General features: G+C 45.0%; 2 protein-coding genes across 3 annotated transcripts in view; both read right to left on the bottom strand.

Annotated features, from left to right (window-relative positions):
• Positions 1-1729: 1729 nt before the first annotated feature.
• On the bottom strand, positions 1730-7467 carry tmem115 (transmembrane protein 115). The gene is made up of 2 exons (XM_039008493.1): positions 5595-7467; positions 1730-5275 (listed from the first exon to the last, which is right to left on the bottom strand). Exons 1-2 carry the CDS (start codon positions 6449-6451, stop codon positions 5044-5046), a joined length of 1089 nt encoding a protein of 362 aa, XP_038864421.1. The 5' UTR covers positions 6452-7467; the 3' UTR covers positions 1730-5043.
• Positions 7468-10639: 3172 nt separating this feature from the next.
• The window catches only part of LOC120059443 (helicase ARIP4-like), a 32051-nt gene continuing 18717 nt past the window's right edge, over positions 10640-23973 (bottom strand). Inside the window, exons 13-20 of one of the 2 annotated variants that reach the window (XM_039008491.1) lie at positions 23840-23958; positions 23391-23506; positions 21390-21489; positions 20994-21199; positions 20206-20381; positions 16315-16511; positions 15682-16085; positions 10640-15563 (exon numbers count right to left, since the gene is read on the bottom strand). In XM_039008491.1, the coding sequence (XP_038864419.1) occupies positions 14638-15563; positions 15682-16085; positions 16315-16511; positions 20206-20381; positions 20994-21199; positions 21390-21489; positions 23391-23506; positions 23840-23958 (2244 nt within the window). In that variant the 3' untranslated portion in view covers positions 10640-14637. The remainder of the gene's footprint in view (positions 15564-15681; positions 16086-16314; positions 16512-20205; positions 20382-20993; positions 21200-21389; positions 21490-23390; positions 23507-23839; positions 23959-23973) is intronic. The other variant, XM_039008492.1, reaches the window with a different exon arrangement.

The following is a 23973-nucleotide window of genomic DNA, read 5'->3' as shown; positions in this document are numbered from 1 at the left end:
AGGAGTGGACCGGTTATGCTTCCTTCCTTCGTTTAACAAATTTAAACTACCCTTATCACGGCTGTTAGTGTTAGTCACACATATCAGAAGTCAAGCTAGATACATGCTTACCATTACTATTAGGCCTTTTAAAGGAAGTCAAGGTCACCTAAATAAGGCTAGGAGTAATCCATGGAAAAGCTTGTCACTTCAAAGCTCTGGTCACTTTCATGACATACAGTGCATTGGGAAAGTTTTCAGACCCCTTGACTTTTTCCACATTTTGTTATGTTACAGCCTCATTCAAAAATGTATTAAATTGTCCCCCCCCCCCCAAAACTAACGGAAATATTACATTTACATGTATTCAGACCCTTTACTCTACTTTGTTGAAGCACCTTTGGCAGCCATTACAGCCTCAAGTCTTCCTGGTTATGAAGCTACAAGCTTGGCACACCTGTATTTGGGGAGTTTCTCCCATTTTTCTCTGCAGATCCTTTCAAGCTCTGTCAGGTTGGATGTGGAGCGTCGCTGCACAGCTATTTTCAGGTCTCTCCAGAGATGTTCCATTGGGTTCAAGTCCGGGCTCTGACTGGGCCACTCAAGGACATTCAGAGACTTGTCCCGAAGCCACTCCTGCGTTGTCTTAGCTGTGTGCGTAGAGTCGTTGTCCTTTTGGAAAGTGAACCTTTGCCCCAGTCTGAGGTCCTGAGCACTCTGGAGCAAGTTTACATCAAGGATCTCTCTGTACTTTACTCAGTTCATCTATCCCTAAATCCTGAATAGTCTCCCAGTCCCTGCCGCTGAAAAACATCCCCACAGCATGATGCTGCCACCACCATGCTTCACCATAGGGATGGTGCCAGGTTCCCTTCAGATGTGATGTTTGGCATTCAGTCCAAAGAGTTCAATCTTGGTTTCATCAGACCAGAGAATCTTGTTTCTCATGGTCTGAGTCCTTTAGGTGTCTTTTGGCAAACTCCAAGCGGGCTGTCATGTGCCTTTAACTGATGAGTGGCGTCTGGCCAATCTACCATAAAGGCCTGATTGGTGGAGTGCTGTAGAGATGGTTGTCTTTCTGGAAGGTTCTCAGACTCTGGAGCTCTGTCAGAGTGGCCATCGGGTTCTTGGACACCTCCCTATTGCTCAGTTTGGCTGGGCAGCCAGCTCGAGGAAGAGTCTTGGTGGTTCCAAACTTCTTCCATTTAACAATTATGGAGGCCACTGTGTTCTTGGGGACTTTCAATGCTGCAGAAATGTGTTGGTACCCTTCCCCAGATCTGTACCTCGATACAATCCTGTCTCGGAGCTCTACAGACAACTCCTTCGAACTCATGGCTTGGTTTTTGCTCTGACATGCACTGTCAACTGTGGGACTTTATATAGACAGGTCCAATCAATTGAATTTACCACAGGTGTACACTCAAATTGTAGAAACAGCTCAAAGGTGATCAATGGAAACAGGATGCACCTGAGCTCAATTTCACATCTCATAGCAAAGGGTCTGAATACTTACGTAAATAAGGTATTTCAGTGTTTTATTATTATGTGCAAACAGTTCTAAAAACCAGTTTTCGCTTTGTCATTTGGGGTATTGTGTGTAGATTTATGAAGAGTATCAGAGACTGTGTTAACTGCTCCATCTAGTGGCACATTTGAGGGGCAAGCAAGCAGCACCCTAAATAAATATCAGCTGAATTGTCCTATACTACTACCTACCTACCCAGTGTTGCAAAAAGGCAATTCATTGTTACATTTCATACAATCGTATTTTATTTCATATAGAGACAGAGAAATATCTGAAACTAAATAGGAGTCTGCGCAACGGTCACGGTACAAAGAGAAACACATCATTAGTGGAAATCTGAGGAACCTGTCTGGTGCACGGAAAATCTGTGAAAATCAAGCTTCGAGTCACCTTCCCCAACAAATTAAACAGAACGGCATCAGAACCAATCCTTCAGCCACCTTCACCAACAAATTAAACAGAACTGCATCAGAACCAATCCTTCAGTCACCTTCACCAACAAATTAAACAGAACGGCATCAGAACCAATCCTTCAGTCACCTTCACCAACAAATTAAACAGAACTGCATCAGAACCAATCCTTCAGTCACCTTCACCAACAAATTAAACAGAACTGCATCAGAACCAATCCTTCAGCCACCTTCACCAACAAATTAAACAGAACTGCATCAGAACCAATCCTTCAGCCACCTTCACCAACAAATTAAACAGAACTGCATCAGAACCAATCCTTCAGCCACCTTCACCAACAAATTAAACAGAACTGCATCAGAACCAATCCTTCAGTCACCTTCACCAACAAATTAAACAGAACGGCATCAGAACCAATCCTTCAGTCACCTTCACCAACAAATTAAACAGAATGCATCAGAACCAATCCTTCAGTCACCTTCACCAACAAATTAAACAGAACTGCATCCGTATTGGCATCATTCACCACACCTTAACATTTCAAACCTCATTAATAAGGTATTTGATTTAAAGACTCAAGAGTGCAGATCTTATCTTAACCAACATTCAGAGACATGACACAGATTGTGGGGAAAAAAGGAGAAACTAGAAAGAAACAAAGAGCAAGAGATTTCGACAAGATGTTCCCTGGGGAGAAGAGAGCCTGTCAAGACTGCATCAGTGGCTGTATTGCTCCGTCATTGTCAAAAGCTGCTGAACTTTGTCAGGCCAAAACCATCCAGAAATGACAGGAAACCACTGTCTACAACATCTAGTCCTCTACCTCTCCCTGTTACACACTCATTCGGATAAAAAGAAACCAAATAAAACTGTCTGGCCAGAAAAACTAAAGATTCGGACAGAACTCAAATCAACAGTATGAACAAAAAGGAAGATAGACCCACACACCGTCAATCTATTATGGCCATGGTTCCCCTTCGAGTAATCCAACTCCGACTTCCGAGCAAAAGTAAACAACTCAAAACAGGAACCACATCATCATCATCCACAGAGCAACTTGTCCAATTATCAGGTGTCCCATAAATGTTGGAAACATTTGAAAACAGAAGATCTAGCAGTGGTAAAATAGCTGGGGGGTAAACCTAGACCTACAGTTGAGGCCAAATATATTGTCACCCTTCTAAAATAAGTTGAAATAGAAAAAAAAAGTTTGGTCTCCACACATTGTTATTGGATTTTCCACATTGCAGAACCAGTTTAATTTTTTGTAAACTTAAGTTTACAATTTTCATTTAGAAAATAAAGACAAATGGCATGAACAAAATGATTGGCACCCAGGATCTAGTCAAGATGCATTTCAACAAATGCTTCTTGTAGCCATCAATAAGCTCTCTGTACCTTTTCCACTGGCAATTTGGCCCACTCTTCAGCAACAAACTGCTCTTACTCTTCAATGTTTGAGAAGTGCCCTCTCTCGCCATAGATGGATCATCACACATGTGATTCAGATCTGGACCCTTCACTGGCTATTAGAACAGTCCAGGGTGCTTTTTATGCGTGTTTGTGGTTGTTGTCCTACTGGAAGATCCACAACCTTCGACAAAGACACTGGGTTGAACATTGCACTCCAAAACACCTTGATAATCAGCAGATTTCCTGATGTCCTGCACACATTCAAGGCCTGCACTACCAGAGGCAGCAAAGCAACCCTACAGCATTATCAAACCTCCCCCATGGCTGATTGTAGGGAGGGTGTTATTTTCTTTGAATCCTTAATTTGTTTTTGGGTAACATAGGAAGACCCCACTGCTGGAGACAAAAAAGCCTGTTTGAACTCTTCAAAAACTCACAGAAACAAGCCTAAATCCTGGGGAAAAGGTCCTGTGGACCAATGAATCAAAATCGGAGCTATTTGGCAATACAGATCTGTGTTTATTGACAAATTTTTATTATTTCAATGAAAATAACACCCTCCCTACAATCAAAGATGGGGGAGGTTTGATAATGCTGTGGGGTTGCTTGAAATTAGAAGATTATCAAGTGTTTTGTAGTCCGGTGTTCAACCCAGTGTCCAAAAGATGTGTCTCCACTGAAGGTTGTGGGTCTTCCAGCAGGACAACAACCCCACACACATCAAAAAGCATCCAGGAATGGTTAAGAAGAGATGCTGGACTGTTCTGAAGTGGCCAGCGAAGTCACATCAGAAACCTATTGGCGAGATCTGAAAACCGCAGTTGGTGGACGGCCCCCCTGAAATAGTGAAGAATTATAGAAGTATGCTGCTGAAAATTGGGCCGAATTGTCAGCAGAAAGGTACAACAAGCTCATTGATGACAAGATTCATTCATCTGCAGTTATCTTGGCCAAAGGTTGCCAATCATTTTGTCCATGTCATTGGTCTTTACTTTCTAAATTAAAATGATAAACAAGCTAAATTGGTTCTGCAATGTCGAAAATCCAATGTGTGGTTACTGTTTATTTTTAATTTTAACTTATTTCTTAGAAGAAATAGGGAATTATTTAAGAAAAGTGCAAGTGTGCCAATATATATTTGGCCATAACTGTATTTCAGTCTTTCAGTGATGGAGAAGAGAGAAAAGATGTCAAAGACATTGAAGACTAAACACTAATCAGCACAAAAGGATGACCTAGAAAACCACTGAGAATCTGCATCCGTCTGCTGAAAGCTTGCTCTGGTACAATAGCAACACACAGCAACAGATGGAGAGTTTGCCAAGAGTCTCTGCTCCAGTCGTAGCATCTCAGACACAAGGTCTGGGAGTCAGACGAGCAGCAGGTGTGGAGCAGGCGTCTCGGGTCAAAAGAGCTGTAATTAAAAAAACATTTTGTACAACCATTCAATAGTTTATTCAGGAGAGACGTGACAAACTAGGGAGAGTCCAATGTGTTTGTACATTGCATTAATGTTTCAATGGACATATGCGGGTGGGGCCAGGAGAGCAATCTGTGTACAACTTCGGAGAGTCAGAGCGAAAAACTGATAAGCCTGACAATGTGTCAAAAACTGCTAGAGCTTGTGTGTGTGTGTGTGTGTGTGGGTGTAGTCAATGTAGTGTGTGTGCTATTCAAAACTTAGTATGGCTGAGTGTGTATCAGTGTGTCTGTTATGAGCTGGAGGGGGCGTCCTCAAAGCTGATGATGCTGGACTCCTGTCCCGTGGTGTTCTGGGAACCATTAGACCCCCCTGCTGGCGAGGTTCTCTCATGTCCAGAGAGCAGCGGGGTGTCAGCTCGAACCTCGTCCTCATCTTCGTCCTCTTCGTCGTCCATGCTCGGCCAGGCCGACTGGTCCTCCACCTTCTTCAGTCGCTCGTTCAGGGCCTTCAGCGCCAACTGCCTGTAAGACGATCAGACAGAGTCCGTTCTAAAATAAACAGTGTCTGCCCATTACCAAGCAAGGCCGAGCAAATGTTTGCATTACATCATGGCATAGCAGGTGTCTCGGAGTCCCTTTCAAACAGCCACTGATCCTCTCCAGGTGCAGAGCGAGGTGATATGTAGGCCTAACTGCCGTCTACGTAACTGAGGACAAATAGTGTATGCATGGCAGCTTGCAAGTGTGTCAGTCACATAATGAAGGTAAACAAATATTGGGCTGTGTGCTGTAATGGATCCCTGTGTGTGTGTGTGTTTATTTGGGCCTCTACAGCACTCACCTCCTCCTCTCTGTGTCCTGGGGATCCGCCCCCGGCAGACTGATGGTGATGGAGGAAGGTGCCCCGACGTCGTAACGCTTCACCATCTTCCTGCACACCTTGATCTTCACCAGGGCTGCGTGCACCAGGCCAGCCAGCAGCCCCACCACTGGCTGCACCACTTCAGGGAAGAAGGAGGCAAAGGCAAAGTGGTCTGACATGTCCCCGCGGCCCCGGCTGTGCCTCTGGTAGAAGCGCAGGTAGACCCAGCCTGCCAGGGCGCCAAAGCTGTAGGCCGCCAGTGGGGCGGCATTCTCCAGCAGGCCAGACAGGCGTAGCAGGGCCAGGCAGAGGAGGACCAGCGCCGGGGACGCTTTGAGCCTCACCTGTGGAACCCGCAGCACAGTTGTGTCCCCCATGGTCTGCTTGAGGGCCACCAACACCCCCCCGAGGAAAGCTGGTGCCCCATGGATACGCACAGAAAACAAGTAGTCCAGGTCAAAGGTGGCGACGTACGTGAGCAAGTAGGAGAGGCCCGCCAGGAGGCCTGCAGAGATGTTGACCACGGCAAAAAAGATTAGCAGCTCCAAGGCGCCCCACAGAGGCTCCAACAGCCGGCCACAGGCCATGACAGTCCCAACATTGGCCACCAATCCCCACACATGCTGCTCCACCACGGCATGGGTCACCAGGGTCCAGATCCAGAAGTTAGGGGGGAAGAGGTAGCCAGGCGTCACACCCAGGGCGTATGGAGTGTCAACTGCCCATGAGAGCAGATACAGAAGTAGCACTATGGCACTTATGGACTTCACCACAACGCTAGTGTTGGTTAATGCACCCAAGAAGTGCTGTCGTGCAACTGGCAGATAGCGATTCATTGTGTCGTTTGTCAGTCTCGCGCAAGGGCCGTTCAGTAAGTTTGTATGACCTGCAGCTGCTCACGTGTTGGCCGTTAATCAGCAGTGCCAAGAACAAACGTAATCTGCTGATACAGACAACATCCACTCTCGACAGTGATGCTTCATAGGGGAAAGAATCTGACTGATCAATGCTAATGGAAGGTTTAAATTAACCTTTAATGGTATTGCTGTTCAAAAACACTTGATGGGGAAACTTTCCTACCTCGCTATAACCCTTTATAGTTGCCGAACTGAAGCGACCTTACTAGTGTGATTAGATATTAAGAGTAGGTAACTGGGCTAATTTACTAAGCTAACAGATGTAGCAACCTGTGAATTACTCTCAATTGACACCAAACGGTGTCATACTCGAAGCTTACATACATCACAAATATTAAATAGCTACTGTACTTTAGAAATCATACCAAGAACTTCAACCAGCTAGCTAGCTGGCTAAATGAATATGTCTGCATTAGCTTGCTGGCTAGCAAGCACTGGAATAAGTAGCTAATAAGCTAAGTTAGCTAGCTTGTTATTGCTAAATTACTATTAAATGGCTAGGGAAAGGTCTGACAGTTTGTTACGATGTTTTATATCCACCATTCGAATTCATAAGACGACCAGTCAACATTTGATTAATGGGTTTGAGTTGTATAGCTCCAAAAACGATAACAATTAGCACCAGCGCCTCTTGTTTTCCTCGGCCCAGGATTCACCGCTAGCTAGCTACAGTAGCTCGAGTTTTTCCTGTAACGTTAGTTAGCAGTAGCTACAGGCCTTCAAAACAATGTTGTCGAGGTGATCAAAAATCGGAGATTCACGCGAAATTCATTAAGTCTTCACAATGTCAGAGAGCCTATTCGGTTACGTCAACGTTATTCCGATATAAAATCACAGATTACTGGCAAACCAGCATTTCACACACTGACCAAAAAACTGAGCCTTGGGGTCACCGTCACCGTCACCAACACACGAAGCGTTAAGTCACGCCAGCGTGGTGCACTGGAGCACTATGGGAAACAAGTTTTTTTTTGTGACTTCATTATGGTGGGCCGCAAATAAATATTATTGGTGCATGCCACCACCTACTGTATTGACTGTGTATCAGCCTACTATCATGTAGTATGAATTCATTACACTATGTGAAAAAATTGCCCTACCAACTAACCCTACACCCATTAAAACCTCATCACTATTCCACTACTTTGGCCCCATTTGATCCTACACCAGGCAAACAGCCTAGGAGGATGGGACACTATCGTTTAAATCACCTTGTAACTCTCCTACAGTAAACTCTCGTACACCCAAGTGTAACAGTATAACTTTAGTACGTCCCCTCGCCCCGGCACGGGCGCGAACCAGGGACCCTCTGCACACATCAACAACTGACACCCACGAAGCGTCGTTACCCATCGCTCCACAAAAGCCGCGGCTCTTGCAGAGCAATGTGCAACCCTACTTCTAGGTTTCCGAGCAAGTGACGTAACTGATTGAAATGCTACTAGCGCGTACCCGCTAACTAGCTAGCCATTTCACATCCGTTACACAAGTACTTCTCTCCAGCTGCCACCACAACATCTATCCTCTGTGATTTTCATTCCATTCCTGCGGTACAGTTGATCACCATGGCCATGAATGCGCCCAAAAAAACCTACTGAAGCACATGCTATTCCTACCTTTCTACTGATTTCAGAGGGGTTGGGTTAAATGCGGAAGACACATTTCAGTTGAATATATTCAGTTGGACAACTGACTCGGTATCCCCCTTTCCCTTTTATTGGCCTCGTCCCACTCACAGGGATCCTCTTAGGATCCCTCATCCTGAACCCATCTTCCTCTACTACTCTCTTCCCTGCCTCAGCATACTACACCTTCTGTACTACTCTGATGCTGGCAACCTCAACCTGCCTTTCTCTCCCTGGACACCTCTGATCTCCAGCACCATGGGTACCCCTACAGTTAAACATACAACGTTTTCCACAGATACTACACATTCCTATGTCTCAAGTCCTCCTGCACACTTCTCACATCTAGGATTCTCCCTCCTGCACACTGTTGCCACATGACCATAAGCTTGACACCTAAAACACCATAATCGATTCGGGACAAAAGCTCTCTCGGGATAACTGACAAATCCTAACTTGACTTTAGACTCTGCATCAAAACTCAATAGTACAGACAGTGTCTTCTCTGTTTCACCACGCTCTCCACCGGGTCTGCGTCGCACCAAACGTTGGGCGTCACAGACACCGGGAATCTTCAACTTCAGTTGACCCTCCTCAACACTTAACGCCACTCCAGTTATCACTCCTTTCCACAGGGCCCTGCTCCGGAGAGGAAAGCAAAACACAGTTATTGTCCTCAGGCGTGCGGTGCAGAGCGCACGCTCCCTCTGAATGGCAGAAATGCAAAAAAACGACACGATTCCACTTCAAGTCACTTTCACGACCCAACATTCCCCAACCGCTTTTCTCCACCCAACCTGACACCACATATGGATCAGCCAGAAGGCAAGGATCCATTCTCTCCCAAAATCTCACTCCCACTGGGCCAAAATCATCTTTATCACCATCTGAATGAGGTTCAAACTCAGCGGTCCGCACCTGCCACCGCAGTTAATTCATCCTCACTCTCATCATGTTCAATTTCTTTCTGCAGCACTCAATATTTACTCTTCATGTGTTCCACTTTCTTCTTTTTTTCCCTGCCCGTCTTCTGGTCGACCTCTATGGGTTCCCCTGACTCCATCTCCAAGTCTGACAACCATTCCCGCGTACCCGCCATCTTGTTCCACTCGCCAGATACCTGTTCACCCTCATTTAGCTCCACATGGTAGGGCAGCCTATAGATGGGTTAGCTGACAAGCAGAAGTCTGTGAGATGTGATTTTGGATGGCCAGATAGCTACCAACAATGACAAGAAACTGCCATGTGGGGAATTGGGAATCATGATTTTAGGTGTTTTGACTGATTTCATGTCAATGCTAATATAGTTCAAATGCAGTAGCTAACTAACCAACAGCTGTAATGATGTGTTTGAGAGACAAGTGCTCATTGTGCAAATGTATGCGTTTCCAATTAACATTGGAAACAAAATAGTTTACATGTTGCCAACCCAGTTTGTTTTTCACCATAGTTTGTTGCTAAACAACCAATCCGTCTATGGGTCATGGATAGCTTTTTTACTTGGATTATGATCTAGGCTAGGCTGCTCTTCAGAGACTAGATTTATTTCAAATTTAGCACCATTTCGTGTCAACCCCCCATCCCCCATAGCAGTCAAGGGATGCTCTAGTCTAGGTGCCTGCCTGTCAGTCTCCAGCTCTTTATGCATAGCCTAATACCCAACATTTATTTGCTTTGAGGATTCTCCTGCAATCTGTTTCTTGTGATAGGCCAATCCTTATTATCTTGTGTGTTTACATCATCCCTGGTCCAATCCTTATTATCTTGTGTGTTTACATCATCCCTGGTCCATCTCTCTGCCCACCTGGAATACTTACCTCAAATATCATCACGATGTTGTTTTTTTTACCAGAGATCTTATTACATTTTAGGGATTCTATATGGAATTCTATAGATTTTTACTGGACTGGCTACAAATGGAGTGTTAGCTGTCTGAGTAGTGAGAAGCTAATCTGACTACTAAAACGTAAATGTATTCAAACTGACATGTTTGGAGATGGACAGCAGCACACTAGCCTGTATTCCACTGCTGGCTTGCCTTTGAAGCTAAGCAGCATTGGTTGTGGTCAGTCCCTGGATGGGAGACCAGATGCTACTGGAAGTGGTGTTGGAGGCCCAGTTAGAGGCACTCTTTCCTCTGGTCTAAAAACAGAACTCAATGCCCCAGGACAGTGATTGGGGACCTTGCTCGGTGTATGCAGTCTTTTGGATGGGACGTTAAACAGGTGTCCTGACTCTCTGTCTCTGTGGTCACTAAAGATCCCATGGTACTTATTGTAAGAGTAGGGGTGTAAAACCTGGTGTCCTGGCTAAATTATAATCTGGCCCTCAAGGCCACATAATCATCCCCAGCTTCCATCTGGCTCATTCATCCCTCCTCTCCCCTGTAACTATTCCCCAGGTAACTTACCTGGTAAAATAAGGTTTAAAAAAAATGTGCGTGTTGAACACGCATTGATTAAAGAGACAGAAATGACTGGGATAACTGCGTACACATTCATTTTATTCAGTAATTAATTGCCATAAAAAATATTACACTAAAGAATTCACATTTCTCAGGTGTAAAAAAAAAAGACAAAACTCTCTGCCAGCAGAACTCTATGAGAATCAAACATCATAGATAGAGAGAGAGCACAGCAAAATCTGATCTGAAATCAAACCAAGATAACGTGAATAGCTCACTGGCAGGAAATGCAGTGGAATAATGGTTGGCTACCAAAAAAAACAAAAAAACATTTGAGGGACCTTTGACTGGCAAAGAACAATGGTGCGTTTGCACGTTGTCCTCTGAAGACAGGCATACAAATGAAAACACCCGCAAACAACAAAAAAATGTGTAAAGTAAGCAGAGTTATAATGCGCTTGTCCACTTACAGTGATAAAAACACGAGACAAAGGCTGTTTTATCGAGACCCAGATGAGACATGCTTGGATCTGGGATGCCTCAGTGGTACTTTCCTTATGGAGAACAAGAGCCACAACACTGGACGCAATTGTACCGCTCGGGTAGTGTTTCAAATGTCAATGTCAGCATTTTGGAATATTGATGCATCTCTCTGAATAACAGTTCTGCTTTTACAGAATAAAAAGACAAACCACTGGTACTGTGAGGTTAAATTGTGAGCTTGCGATGGTGGTGAGGGAGACAATTTGCATGAACCAAATCCCTGTGAACGCTCGACTTATGTAAAGGGTTGGTTTATGTAAAAGACCAAGGTTAGGCAACCCAAACAGAGTCTTCAATTCAAAACACACAAATATCCACGCATCTTGGTCATGTAAGAGGACCCATACTGGGACAGAAAACCATGGCAGTGTGACAGTCCCAGATCTCTGCCTGCATCTCCCATTCCCAAGCCGTGACAACTTTACATTATAGATCAGACGGTAACACAGAGCTACAACACCAAAGAGCGGTAAACACGTCAAGTGACATCCAGTCCACCGTGGCCAAGCTTCCTGGAAAAAGCAGACATCATGGAATTCCTTTTTACAATGTTAAGATACGTAAAAGCACTTGTTCCCAGATACAACTGAACAGAATCTGCTTGCATAGCTGATGATGAAAATCTAAGGCTTCTAAGTAATTTAAGATATCACTGGCGAAGTCGATGTACAGAACTTCAGTTTCATAGTCAAAACATGTAAACATTATCAACTTGAAGGCTGGCAGACAGCTCATTTTACCAACGCTGATGTAAACACTAAAAGCACGCACCAGACAACTATAAATTAATTCTACATACAAAACAGTAAACCTGTCTTCGTGTAAAGAGAACAGTTTTGATCGAACGTGTTTGTTTCAACTTTTTTTAATGCATTGTCATCTAGGCTGACAGCTATTCTCAATTTTGCCCTCTTCTTCTGATTTTAGGTCATGTCATCTGATGGATATGACTCTGGACAGGTCTCTAGACCAAATGCTCAGTCCCCTCCAAAAGTTAAGCGAAAGAGTTACTTATGTTCAGATAGTGCTTGAGAATCTGTGTGCGAGATAAGATATTAGTGTGCGATTAAACATTTGCGTTTTTAATCAAAGTAAATGAACTTGAAATGCCATTCAAAACAATTTTATTTACAAAAGATCTTAAAGCCATCCATTGTTACATGTCCATTCACAAACGATGTACTGTACAGGCTTTGCTAACCATGCTAGCACATACTTAGACTTCCTGTCATTGTGCCAACGCTAGTTAGCATTGGCTCGCAAAAACTACCTCTAACTTCCCAAAGTATCCCTTTTAACTAAATGGAATTTACTGGACAGTCAGTTGGTGGCTGACTGAATCGATTTATAAATAAATACTGAAATTCAAGTAGAAAGCTATGAAAAAGATCGGTTGGTAAAACAACTGAAAACATTGAAAACTGAGGGAACTAGCTTTCATTTGCCATTAGGATATATAGATTCAAATGAACATCTGGATGATATGAACAAAAACAAAAACACTGGGTGACATTTTCTCTCTGCTAATGAGTGGTTTGACCGCCCGTGACTGGTTGGTCCTGAAACTCACACACACTGAGTCAGATGTCTAATACCACATTTCTCAAGTCATGGAACACAATAATTGACGTGTTCCAGTAAATTAACATTAAAAAAAATCCCCTTACAAACAAAAACAGAACAAAAAAAAGTACAAACATTTAAAATAAGAATGAATAAATATGCACGGTCATAAATACATTAATTTGGTAAATTCAAACATTGAAAAAAGAAAAGTACATTAAGTATGGTATGAATGAAAAGAAGTCTGATGATACTAGGGTATCGTAATAAATGCAAGAATTGGAGTTTAAAGCTCTTGCTGAAGAGACTCAAGGCTAGGGACTTGGTGGGCTGGCCTTCCCTCTTCCCAAAGTGGGTTGGATTGAGACAGTAAGTCTATGTAAGTAATGAGAGGGGCAGTAACAGTCAGAAGTAACGAAAATGAAAGTGCTGTTTAAACAGAACCAGGTCTCACACACCTGACCCCCCCCCCCCCCCCCCCTTTTACAATGAGCTCACAACAGGGTCTGTAATGACATTCTGTGACCAAATTCGAAAGACACCCTCTTCTTTAGGCCAATAGCAGTTGGTGACATTCGGTCGCTTCAGAGAATGATCCTCCTGCTTTAAGTTTTTTTTGGCACAGCTATTTTTGAATTTGCTCAAATTATTTTGGTTTGACAATGACCTCTTGAACCCTGTTTGTTTTTCAGTTGAAATCACGTATGCCAGAGATGAGACAAAGGAACAGAAAACAAGCGTTCAAGCTATCCACCGAGACAGAGCGAGCCATTATGAGACAAGTTCACTACTCTAGAACACTTGGGTACCCAATGCAGAAACAGACAGGGAAGGAGACACACACAAAGGGGTCACAGGTCATATTTGCATCACTTAGAAAAGCTACAGTAAGACTATGGGTGAGATCCAGGTCCTAGGACTGCCCGTCTCGCTGTTTCTCTACTCCCACTAGGTAACATTCAGAGACCGAGGCAAGGCATTTTTAATTCACCGTCCCTTTGGACAGTTGGTGCTTCGCAAGAGCACAGTTTTCACATCATCACCTATGGACAGGCAATCAATTAGAAAAATGGAGAAGATGACATAAAACGTGGAAATCAGATCTTCCCAAAAGTGATGCCTGTCCCAAAGATCTGCGTTAAAGGCGTAAATAAGCGTACATTCTTTGAGTTGAAGGTTCTTACTTTGAAATTTTCACCCAACAAAGAGCCTAACTGTTTCTTTGACTTCAGTCTCGACTAGTCCATTTTCAGATTATCATCCAATTTCTCAAAAAAACTCAACACTTCTGTCCTGGCAGTTAATTCAAGAGCAAATCAAATTGATTTTGAAAACAGTTTTAGAGTAGGACTACCACATAAAATAATATTCAGTAGCAAATAATGACAATCAAGAACAATATCATCTAACAGATATTTTGGGCCAGACCATAATTACTACCAACTATGTCTCTCAATTTGATTTATTAACTCTAGGCTATTGTCAGTTAGTTATTAACCTAGTCTATCATCAACTGTTGGAAAAATGCAAAAAAAAGTTATTGAAGACAACCAAGCAAATTAGTCAGTCTTCTGAACAAACAGTACACCCTGGTGGCGATTCAGGGTCACTGCAGGTTCAAACCCAGCCGTCGCTTCAGCGATTTGAATAAGGACAGGACAGGACAGAACATTTTGGAAGCCCCAAGTCCGTTTCCTTTTCATCTACGTTCTCTCTGGCGCTCAGTTCTTCTATTTTCTTCTTTTTAAATGAGATATTCAGCATAAGGATTTGTTGCTTTGTCCAGTTTGTGTTATATTCCAATACAGACTCATTTTCTGAAAGGCGTGCATGTTGCACTTGGGATGGGAAAAAGGGCTAGTAGAGGTGGATGGGGCTTGATTGTCCCTTCCTCTCCAGATCTCCTAGCACCAACAACCTACTAACTGTCCCCTACAACCCACATGCCTCTTCCCTACGGTTGGAGGCTCTCATTGTCCAGTCACCTCAATGACATCATCGTCATCGCTGTCTGAGCTACTACCAGCGTTCTCTGCCGAGCCGTGGGCGTCAGAGCGACCCAGCCCCGCCCCCATCAGGCCAGAGGAGGGGAAGTGGGAGAGGAAGCTGGAGCCAGCGGGGCCTGGGGTGGCGGCCGGGAGCCCCCCAGGGAGCAGCGAGCTAGGGTACATGCCCACGGACTGGCCGTAGGACATGGGGAAATCTGGGGGTAGCATGCCAGCCATACCAGCACCCAGCATGAAGGGAGCCAGGGAGGCCGAGTCAGAGGCAGCCGAGGAGGAGCTGGTTGTGGTGGAGGAGGAAGACCTGGAGGAGGAGCTAGTTAGGGTGCCGTCCCCCAGGCCGAAGGTGTCAGAGGTCATGGGGAACATGAGACAGGGGTCACCAATCTGGCTGTGGGGCTGGAAGTAGGGCGAGCCAGCCCCCATGAAAAGGGGTTGCTCAATGGAACCCAGCATGGCCGGGTTGAGGCCCATGGGCGGGAGGCCGTAACCCCCGGTGAAGGGAAAGCCCCGGGGGGGCAACGGGGCTGAGGTGCGCTTGCCGGTGGCCAGCTGCTTGTTGTTGGCCCATTCGTCGGCAGACGGGGTGGAGGCTTTGCGCTTGGTGCCCATCAGGTCCAGGGCGGCCGTGGAGTCTGTGTTGGGCTGGGCCGCGGTCTCTCCCCAGGGCTTGGCATGGCTGGTCATGCTGCTGCCATTGGTGCTCTCTGCCAGCGCCGTCTCCAAGGATCCTGCAGACGGAGCCTTGGAGGCCTGCTGCTGCTGGATCTTGTTTCCGGCTGCAGCTGTGTACCTCTGGAGCTCGTTCAGGATCTCGGGGCTGTCAGGGGAGAGCGGGCGAGTCACACAGCCGCTGGTGCTGTTCGTCGAGTCCTCCAATGCCTTCTGGGTGTCTGAGGGAGGGGAGGGAAGACAGACGGGTCAGATACTGCTCTCTGGTCTAGATTAACAGAAACCATCAGCACTCAAAAACAGATCCATATGGACCAAATGGGTAGAATTTATACTGACTAAGAGTTGAGTTGGGATCGTTACTTTTGGGTGCAACGGCTGAGTTCTCCTCCCCAGCCTTGAGCTTGCTTGCAACACGGATGGCAAAGATCCTCCCGTCACAGGTTCTGATGTAGGTCCCTTTAGTTCCTCTGATGACGTGGATGCTCTCTCCTGCACTGATCCTGGCCTTGACATCAGTTGAACGGTTGGTTCCTGGTATCACGATATCTGTGGTGGTGACGATCTTCTGGACGAAGACGCCTGCCTTCTGCAGGTAGTTGACGGGAAAGCCCGAGCTGGAGTCGGAGTCCGCCGTGGAGGCGGAGGCATGAGACGCCTGGCGAGGCAACATGGGAATTGGAGTTGACTGAACGGGGCGGATGCTGGCCACGGGCTTCTCATCTTGGCGAGGGGGTGGGCGCCTGAAGAGAGGGGGGGGGGGGGGGGTCAAGGGAGAGGAAAGATGAGAAGGTAGTGAATTGGCGGTCCAAATTGAGGGTGGAGGGTGAAAAGAACAGTTTAAAGGAATTAAAAACTTGGTATCACATTGACTAAGCAATTGTAGTATTGTACAGTATGTTACTGAGAAAATAGATTGATCGGGTGAAAACAGGAACTAAAAGAATGTCTGTCTTCGGGGGACCATCTCACCAGTTGCGCTGGCTGAAGGCAGGGATGTTGGTGAGGCTCTGGTCGCTGGCGGGGTAGTAGTGGGCGTAAGAGGGCCGCGTGTAGGGCACCGACGCACGCTTCTCGTCCTCGTAGCTCTTTTTGGCAGCCTTCTTCTCTGCTTTGGTGAGCTTCATCTCCCGCCGGTCCACCAGGAGAGAATCGTGGTGGAAGGGTTGCTAGAGAGACCGACATGGAGAGTAGTTTGAGTAAAATGAGAATTATATCCTGAGTGTACAATACATTAGGAACACCTTCCTAATGTGGAGTTGCAACCCACTTTGCCCTCAGAACAGCCTCAATTCATCGAGACATGGACTCTACAAAGTGTAAAAAGCAATCCACAGGGATACTGGCTCCAATGTTTCCCACAGTTAGGTCAAGTTGGCTGGATGTCCCTTGGGTGGTGGACCATTCTTGCGACACACAGGAAACTGTTGAGCGTGAAAATCAGCAGTGTTGCAGTTCTTGACACACTAAAACCGGTGCGTCTGGTACCTACTACCATACCCCGTTCAAAGGCACTTAAATATTTTGTCTTGCCCATTCGCTCTCTGAATGGCACGCACACACAATCCACGTCTCAATTGTATCAAGGCTTAAAAATCCTTCTTTAACCCGTCTCCTCCCCTTCGTCTACACCAGGGGTCGGCAACCTTTCTTGTGTGGAGTGCCAATTTACAATTGATCCTACCATTTCTAACGATCTGCGTGCCAGTTATGATTGTCATACGTGCATTACAACTAAGTGTCTATTGAATATCTAATTGCCTACAAAACGGAAGAATTCCACAGCTCGCTAAACAGAGGCACTGTCCATTAGCACCACAGGCTTGATCTTAGAACACAGATTGTCTTGGTGAATGATATAGTGACACAGGGTGGCCAATCTCCTCTTCAAAATCAGCTTTGTGAATCCTTTGTTTCCCCACCATAGCGGGGGCACCGGCAGTTGTAAACAGCGAATATGTTTAAGAAAATCGACACCTCTCTCCTCAAAATGATCTGTTAAGGCTTTTGCTACATCTTCCCCTTTAGTAGTATCATGCAAGGGTTTGAGACAAAGCAGCCCCTCACGTACCTGCTCTGAATCACAGTATCTTGCAACAACTGCCAGACGTGGAATGTTATTCACATCCACTCTCATCAAGAGCCACATAGGCACATTTTTTTTAACACTGCAGTTTGCTGCTCCTATACGTTTTCAACCATCTCTGTAACGCGCCCTTTCAACAGTTCTGGCAGACGCAGGCATGTCTTTGATCGATGAGATGATTGTGTCTTCGTTAGGCAATCCATCAAATAAAGCCTGCAAACTACTGAGGAAAGCCTCCTTGATATATTCCCATTAGTAAATGGGTTTCTATGTTTAGCAACGCACTGTGTTTTGTAGCTCCCCTCGGTAGCTTGCATTTTGACTGCATGTAGATTTTAAAACATTCTGCTTTGCTTTTCATGCCTGGACACGGCCCTTGATTCCTTCAGCCTTGTCCGCCTCACCCTTGATGTTTTTCTCATGTCTCGTTTCAAAATGATGTCGTACACTTGATGCCCGACAAACAACAGTTTTACAACACAGGGGCGCAAACAGACCGGTCCTTCAGTAAAACTAATCCATATTCCTTTGTCCAAGAGGAAACAAATGAGCGTCTGCCTTATTTGTCTTTGCTGATGACATTTTGCGCCCTGAACATTTTTAAATAACAAAAGAAGGCTTGCTAGCTGATAGCCACGTGAAAACGAATCTCTCATCTTCAGTGCTGGTTTTGAATTTGGAGGGAGAGGCGGGTCATCCTGCACTGAACTAATAATATGAAATTCATGCAAAATCATGAATGCCCATTGGCTAAATCAGGGTTGACATGGGAACTTGAACATTGCAGTGAATTCCAATGCAATTTCAATGATCTTCTCCAGTTGATAAAAAAAATGTAATAAGTGAGATAATAAACGTCAAGCCAAGGCTTAGTCAGCCACGTAAGAATAATACAATCAATATATCCATTTATGTTTTTCTTTTTGGGGGGTGGCCAAAGCAAATACCCTCATGTGCCAAGGCTGGCACGCGTGCCTTAGGTTGCCAACCCCTGATCTACAGTGATTGAATTGGATTTAGCAGGTGACATCAATAAGGGATCGTAGCGTTAGACGGACCAGGTGAATCCAGGTTGTCATGGAAAGAGCATGTTTTGTACGTTCAGTATAAATAATAGAGGTTATCTAACAGTTGGGCAGCAAACCCGTCCCATATGAAATAGTGAAATCTATTGTAGTTCTAACCTTGGTCACCAGATGTGGGTAGAGTGTTTAATACTGTATGGTGTTTATAGATATGTACAGTTTCTTCAGAAAGTATTCAGACCCCTTGACTTTTCCCACATTTTGTTAGGTTACAGCCTTATTCTAAAATTGATTAAATTGTTGTTTTTTTATCTCGTCAATCTACACACAATACCCCATAATGACAGAGCAAAAACAGGTTTAGAATTCTTTTGCTAATTTATAAATAAAAAAAATATTACTTTCACATAAGTACTGAATACCTATGTAAATAAGGTAGTTCTGTTTATTTTGAATACATTTACAAACATTTCTAAAAACCTGTTTCGCTTTGTCATTATGGGGTATTGTGTATAGATTGCTGAGGATTTGTATTTATTTAATCCATTTTAGAATAAGGCTGTAATGTAACAAAATGTGGGGGGAAAATCAAGGGGTCTGAATACTTTCCGAAGGCATATATATATATATATATATATATATACACACACACATATATACACACACACACACACACACACACACACACACACCTAAAGTAACAGGGTTGACGATTTCATCTTAAATTAGCCATTCATCTCATTGTGACAAGGGGAATTAAAGCTTGTCATGTGCAACAGGGAGGGGCGATTGAATGCAAGCTTCACAAAAAAAGAGCAAATTGATAAAAATAATTCTACCCTGTATATCTATGGGTAACGTGGTTGCCGTGTCATGCTCGACCCACTCAGTTTTCCACCATAAAACCCCATAAAATGGCCAAAAAGAGTAGAACCGGCTCACCTCCTTTTACACTATGCTTTGACTATTAGATGTTAAAAAATTTTTTTTAAGGATTCGTTTCACCATATTAAAATGAGAGTTCGGTTCAAGTAACAGGGTTGAGCTTAAAATGAGGGACAGATTGTTGTTTTTTTATACCTTAAAATGAATCACTAAATAAATGATAATATTCAGAAATGACTTTGTCAAAGCAACAAAATAACTAGGGCTTTACAATGATGGTGAAAACTTGGAGAAATGTTGGGGTTAAGTAGATTAAAATCTTCCTAGAAGTCAAGAGTGCACAGATCTATCTATCTCGTGTAGTTCTAACCTTGGGGATGAGGTGAGGGTTGAGCTGGCAGGCCTGTCTGATGTAGTGTGTGTACATAGATGATCTGTTACCTTGGTGACTAAGTGAGGGTAGAGCTGGCAGGCCTGTCTGATGTAGTGTGTGTACATAGATGATCTGTTACCTTGGTGACTAAGTGAGGGTAGAGCTGGCAGGCCTGTCTGATGTAGTGTGTGTACATAGATGATCTGTTACCTTGGTGACTAAGTGAGGGTAGAGCTGGCAGGCCTGTCTGATGTAGTGTGTGTACATAGATGATCTGTTACCTTGGTGACTAAGTGTGGGTAGAGCTGGCAGGCCTGTCTGATGTAGTGTGTGTACATAGATGATCTGTTACCTTGGTGACTAAGTGAGGGTAGAGCTGGCAGGCCTGTCTGATGTAGTGTGTGTACATAGATGATCTGTTACCTTGGTGACTAAGTGAGGGTAGAGCTGGCAGGCCTGTCTGATGTAGTGTGTGTACATAGATGATCTGTTACCTTGGTGACTAAGTGAGGGTAGAGCTGGCAGGCCTGTCTGATGCTCGCCTCCATCTCCTGGCGGGACTGCAGCTGCACCTGTGACACGTCAGGCTCCTCCTCCACAAAGTGCAGCAGAGACTCCACTTCCCTCCGTGTGAACGACAGCATCGGGTTCAGGTCATCCACCACTCGGTCTGCAGAGAAGAGAAGAGGGATTGAGGGAAGAGAAGGCGTTAGTCTACTACACAAATACAGAGGAGAAGATTGTGTGCCTTTAGACCATCACCAGCTAAATGAAAAGTTATCTGAGTGCGACATGAAACGTGGCATACAGCAAACCCTGGCCATGTATGAAAACGGAATAAATCTGATGTTATTTTTCAACTAAAATTCTAAGAGTGTGGGCCTTCTCAGTTTGTGTATACAGCATAGCTGAAATTGGAGAGGACCGATGTAACGTGTTAAAAAAACAATTATGTCAAAGCACTTTGGCCGTGGTGCGTGTGAAGTAGAGCAGGGATGCATGGAGTGCACTTAGCCTGAGAGGAGTCATGACTTTGCAGAGTCCGACAGAGCTCAGAGAACTGCTGTACATCACACACAATGTTTCGTATGCTAGTGAAGTGGACTGGCCTGGATGAAGTGCAATTAGCAGGGGAGGCTTGGGGTAAGAGTAGACTGCAGTACTGATAGAGGTTCACGTAATAGTAAGCCTAGTAGACTCGGCAGGCCAGTGTATAGTCTGTATGTAGTCAGTGTCTATTCTATTCCATTCTATGTGTTTGTTTGGTTAGCTGGTTACTTACCAGACATGCCCTGCTTGGAGATCTGTCGGTCGTAGATCTTCTTCTCCAGGGTGAAGTCACAGACCAGGCGGTAGATGTGGCAGGGTTTCTTCTGGCCGTAGCGGTATACTCTACACACAGCCTGGGCGTCGTGACAGGGGTTCCAGGAGGCATCGAAAACCACCACGCGGTTAGCCCCAATCAGGTTTACCCCCAGGCAGCCAGCCCTGGGGATGGGGAGAAGCACACGTCACTGACCTGAGGTGTGTATGTTGTGTGTGTGTGAGAGAGAGAGTGTGTGTGTGAATGAGGGATTGTGTTTGTAACAAATGTGGTTTCTAGTGTGACTGTACAGAAGTACGATTATAAACAAATGATAATTATTTCTGCCAGTGTGCTCCTGAGAAGGTCTATTACCTGGTGGAAAGCAGAAAGACCAAGGTGGAGGTGTTGGACGGGTCGTTGAACTGGTTGATGAGTCTCTCTCTCTCGGAGGCAGACGTGCTCCCATCCAGTCCTAAAGAAAGGAACCATAGAAAGAGTCATTCCCCGGTCTCCAACACACAGGACCAAGAACAATGGAGAGATACCAAGATAACCAGCAGGTGGCGATAGTCAATGCAAGTCAATAGGAAAAGCGGCAGCATGGGTTGGAGAGGCTGAATAACAGTTTGTATAGCTACAGTAAAAGACATCACTGGATAAATGGAGTCAGAGACGTGGTGACAGCAGTGGTTGAGACATTTAAGGCAAATGTATAAAAATAAAATACGTAAATATCACATATACATAAGCATTCAGACCCTTTACTCAGTACTTTGTTGAAGCACCTTTGGCAGCGATTATAGCCTCCAGTATTCATGGGTATGACACTACAAGCTTGGCACCTATATTTAGTGAGTTTCTCCCTTTTTTCTTTGCAGATCCTACTCAAGCTCTGTCAGGTTGGATATGAAGCGTCGCTGCACAGCTATTTTCAGGTCTCTCCAGTGATGTTCGATCGGGTTCAAGTCCAGGCTCTGGCTGGGCCACTCAAGGACATTCAGAGACTTGTCCCGAAGCCACTCCTGCATTGTCTTGGCTGTGTGCTTAGGGTCGTTGGAAGGTGAACCTTCGCCCCCAGTCTGAGGTCCTGAGCGCACTGGAGCAGGTTTTCATCAAGGATCTCTGTACTTTGCTCCGTTCATCTATCCCTCAATCCTGACTAGTCTTCCAGTGCCTGCCGCTGAAAAACATCCCCACAGCATGATGCTGCCACCACCATGCTTCACCGTAGGGATGGTATTGGCCAGGTGATGAGCGGTGCCGGATTCCCCCAGGCGTGACGCTTGGCATTCAGGCCAAAGAGTTCAATATTGGTTTCATCAGACCAGAGAATCTTGTTTGTCATGGTCTTTGAGTACTTTAGGTGCCTTTTGCCAAACTCCAAGCAGGCTGTCATGTGCCTTTTACTGAGGGGTGGCTTCCATCTGGCCACTCTACCATAAAGGCCTGATTGGTGGAGTGCTGCAGAGATGGTTGTCCTTCTGGAAGATTCTCCCATGTAACCAGAGGAACTCTGGAGCTCTGTCAGAGTGACCATCGGGTTCTTGGTCACCTCCCTGACCAAGGCCCTTCTCTCCCGATTGCTCAATTTGCCCGGGCGGCCAGCTCTAGGAAGAGTCTTGGTGGTTCCAGACTTCTTCCATTTAAGAATGATGGAGGTCACTGTGTTCTTGGGGACCTTCAATGCTGCAGAAATGTGTTGGTACCCTCCCCCAGATCTGTGCCTCGACACAATCCTGTCTCGGAGCTCTACAGACAATTCCTTCAAACTCATGGCTTGGTTTTTGATCTGACATGCACGGTCAACTGTGGGACCTTATATAGACATTTCTAAAACCTGTTTTCCGCTTTGTTATTATGGGTTATTGTGTATAGATTGATGAGGAACATATCTTTTCTTAATCCATTTTAGAATAAGGCTGTATGTAACGTAACAAAATGTGGAAAAAGGGGTCTGAATACTTTATGTATGTATGTATGTATGTATGTATGTATGTATGTATGTATGTATGTATGTATGTATGTATGTATGTATGTATGTATGTATGTGTAACAGTTTAACTTTACGTCCGTCCCCTCGCCCATACCCGGGCGTGAACCAGGGACCCTCTGCACACATCAACAACTGACACCCACGAAGCATCGTTACCCATCGCTCCACAAATGCCGCGGCCCTTGCAGAGCAAGGGGAACCACTACTTCAACTCAAGGTCTCAAAGCGAGTGACGTAACTGATTGAAACGCTATTAGCGCGCACCACCGCTAACTAGCTATCCATTTCACATCCGTTACATATGTATGTATGTACACACACACACACACACACACACACACACACAAAATACAGTCATGGGAAGCACAAATAAAACATACTGTAGTAGTTGTGGTTGCGGAGCCAGTTTTGGTTGTGGCCCTCTCTGGCACTGCCCGCCGGTATGGGCCTCTTGGCCAAGAACTCCTCGATGACCGAGAGGGTGGACAAACTCTGGCTGCAGGAGACATAGTGGAGAGGGCGATACGGTGAGGAGGGGTCCTTGGAAATTACAGTCAAACTAATTAAACCAGTTGAGATGAGGTTTGTCCGTATATATATGCTACCATTTTACATTTACGTCATTTAGCAGACGCTCTTATCCAGAGCAACATACAGGAGCAATTCGGTTAAGTGGCTTGCTCAAGGGCACAGACGCTAGGCTACCTGCCGCCGGTTAAGACTTGACATGGCAACAGTTGTTTTAAAGCGGCTAAAAGAAAAACGTGTAAAAACTTAAGATCAAAACAGTGAACAAAATAGTAAAACTTGGTCTTGTTTTTGTGCCGACCTGAAGACCAAGATCTTGTCTCCCTTCCTGACGCTCTCGTCGATCAGGTGGAACAGCAGGACCATCTTAGCAGAGTTCTCCAAAATCCCTGGCTTATAGTCAGACATGATCTCCTTCGCCTGCAAAAGAGAGAG

This window comes from Salvelinus namaycush, chromosome 14 (assembly GCF_016432855.1).
Source record: "Salvelinus namaycush isolate Seneca chromosome 14, SaNama_1.0, whole genome shotgun sequence".
Taxonomy (NCBI): Eukaryota; Metazoa; Chordata; class Actinopteri; order Salmoniformes; family Salmonidae; genus Salvelinus; species Salvelinus namaycush.
Note: the sequence above shows the minus strand (reverse complement) of the source record. Positions and strands in the feature narration are given on the sequence as shown.

What these genes read in the sequence shown, in the direction of transcription:
- tmem115 (XM_039008493.1), bottom strand. Translation starts at nt 6,451, where the DNA reads ATGAATCGCTATCTGCCAGTTGCACGACAGCACTTCTTGGGTGCATTA. An exon ending in CAGGACACAGAGAGGAGGAG is followed by an intron (nt 5,276 to 5,594) that starts GTGAGTGCTGTA and finishes ATCGTCTTACAG; the next exon opens with GCAGTTGGCGCTGAAGGCCC.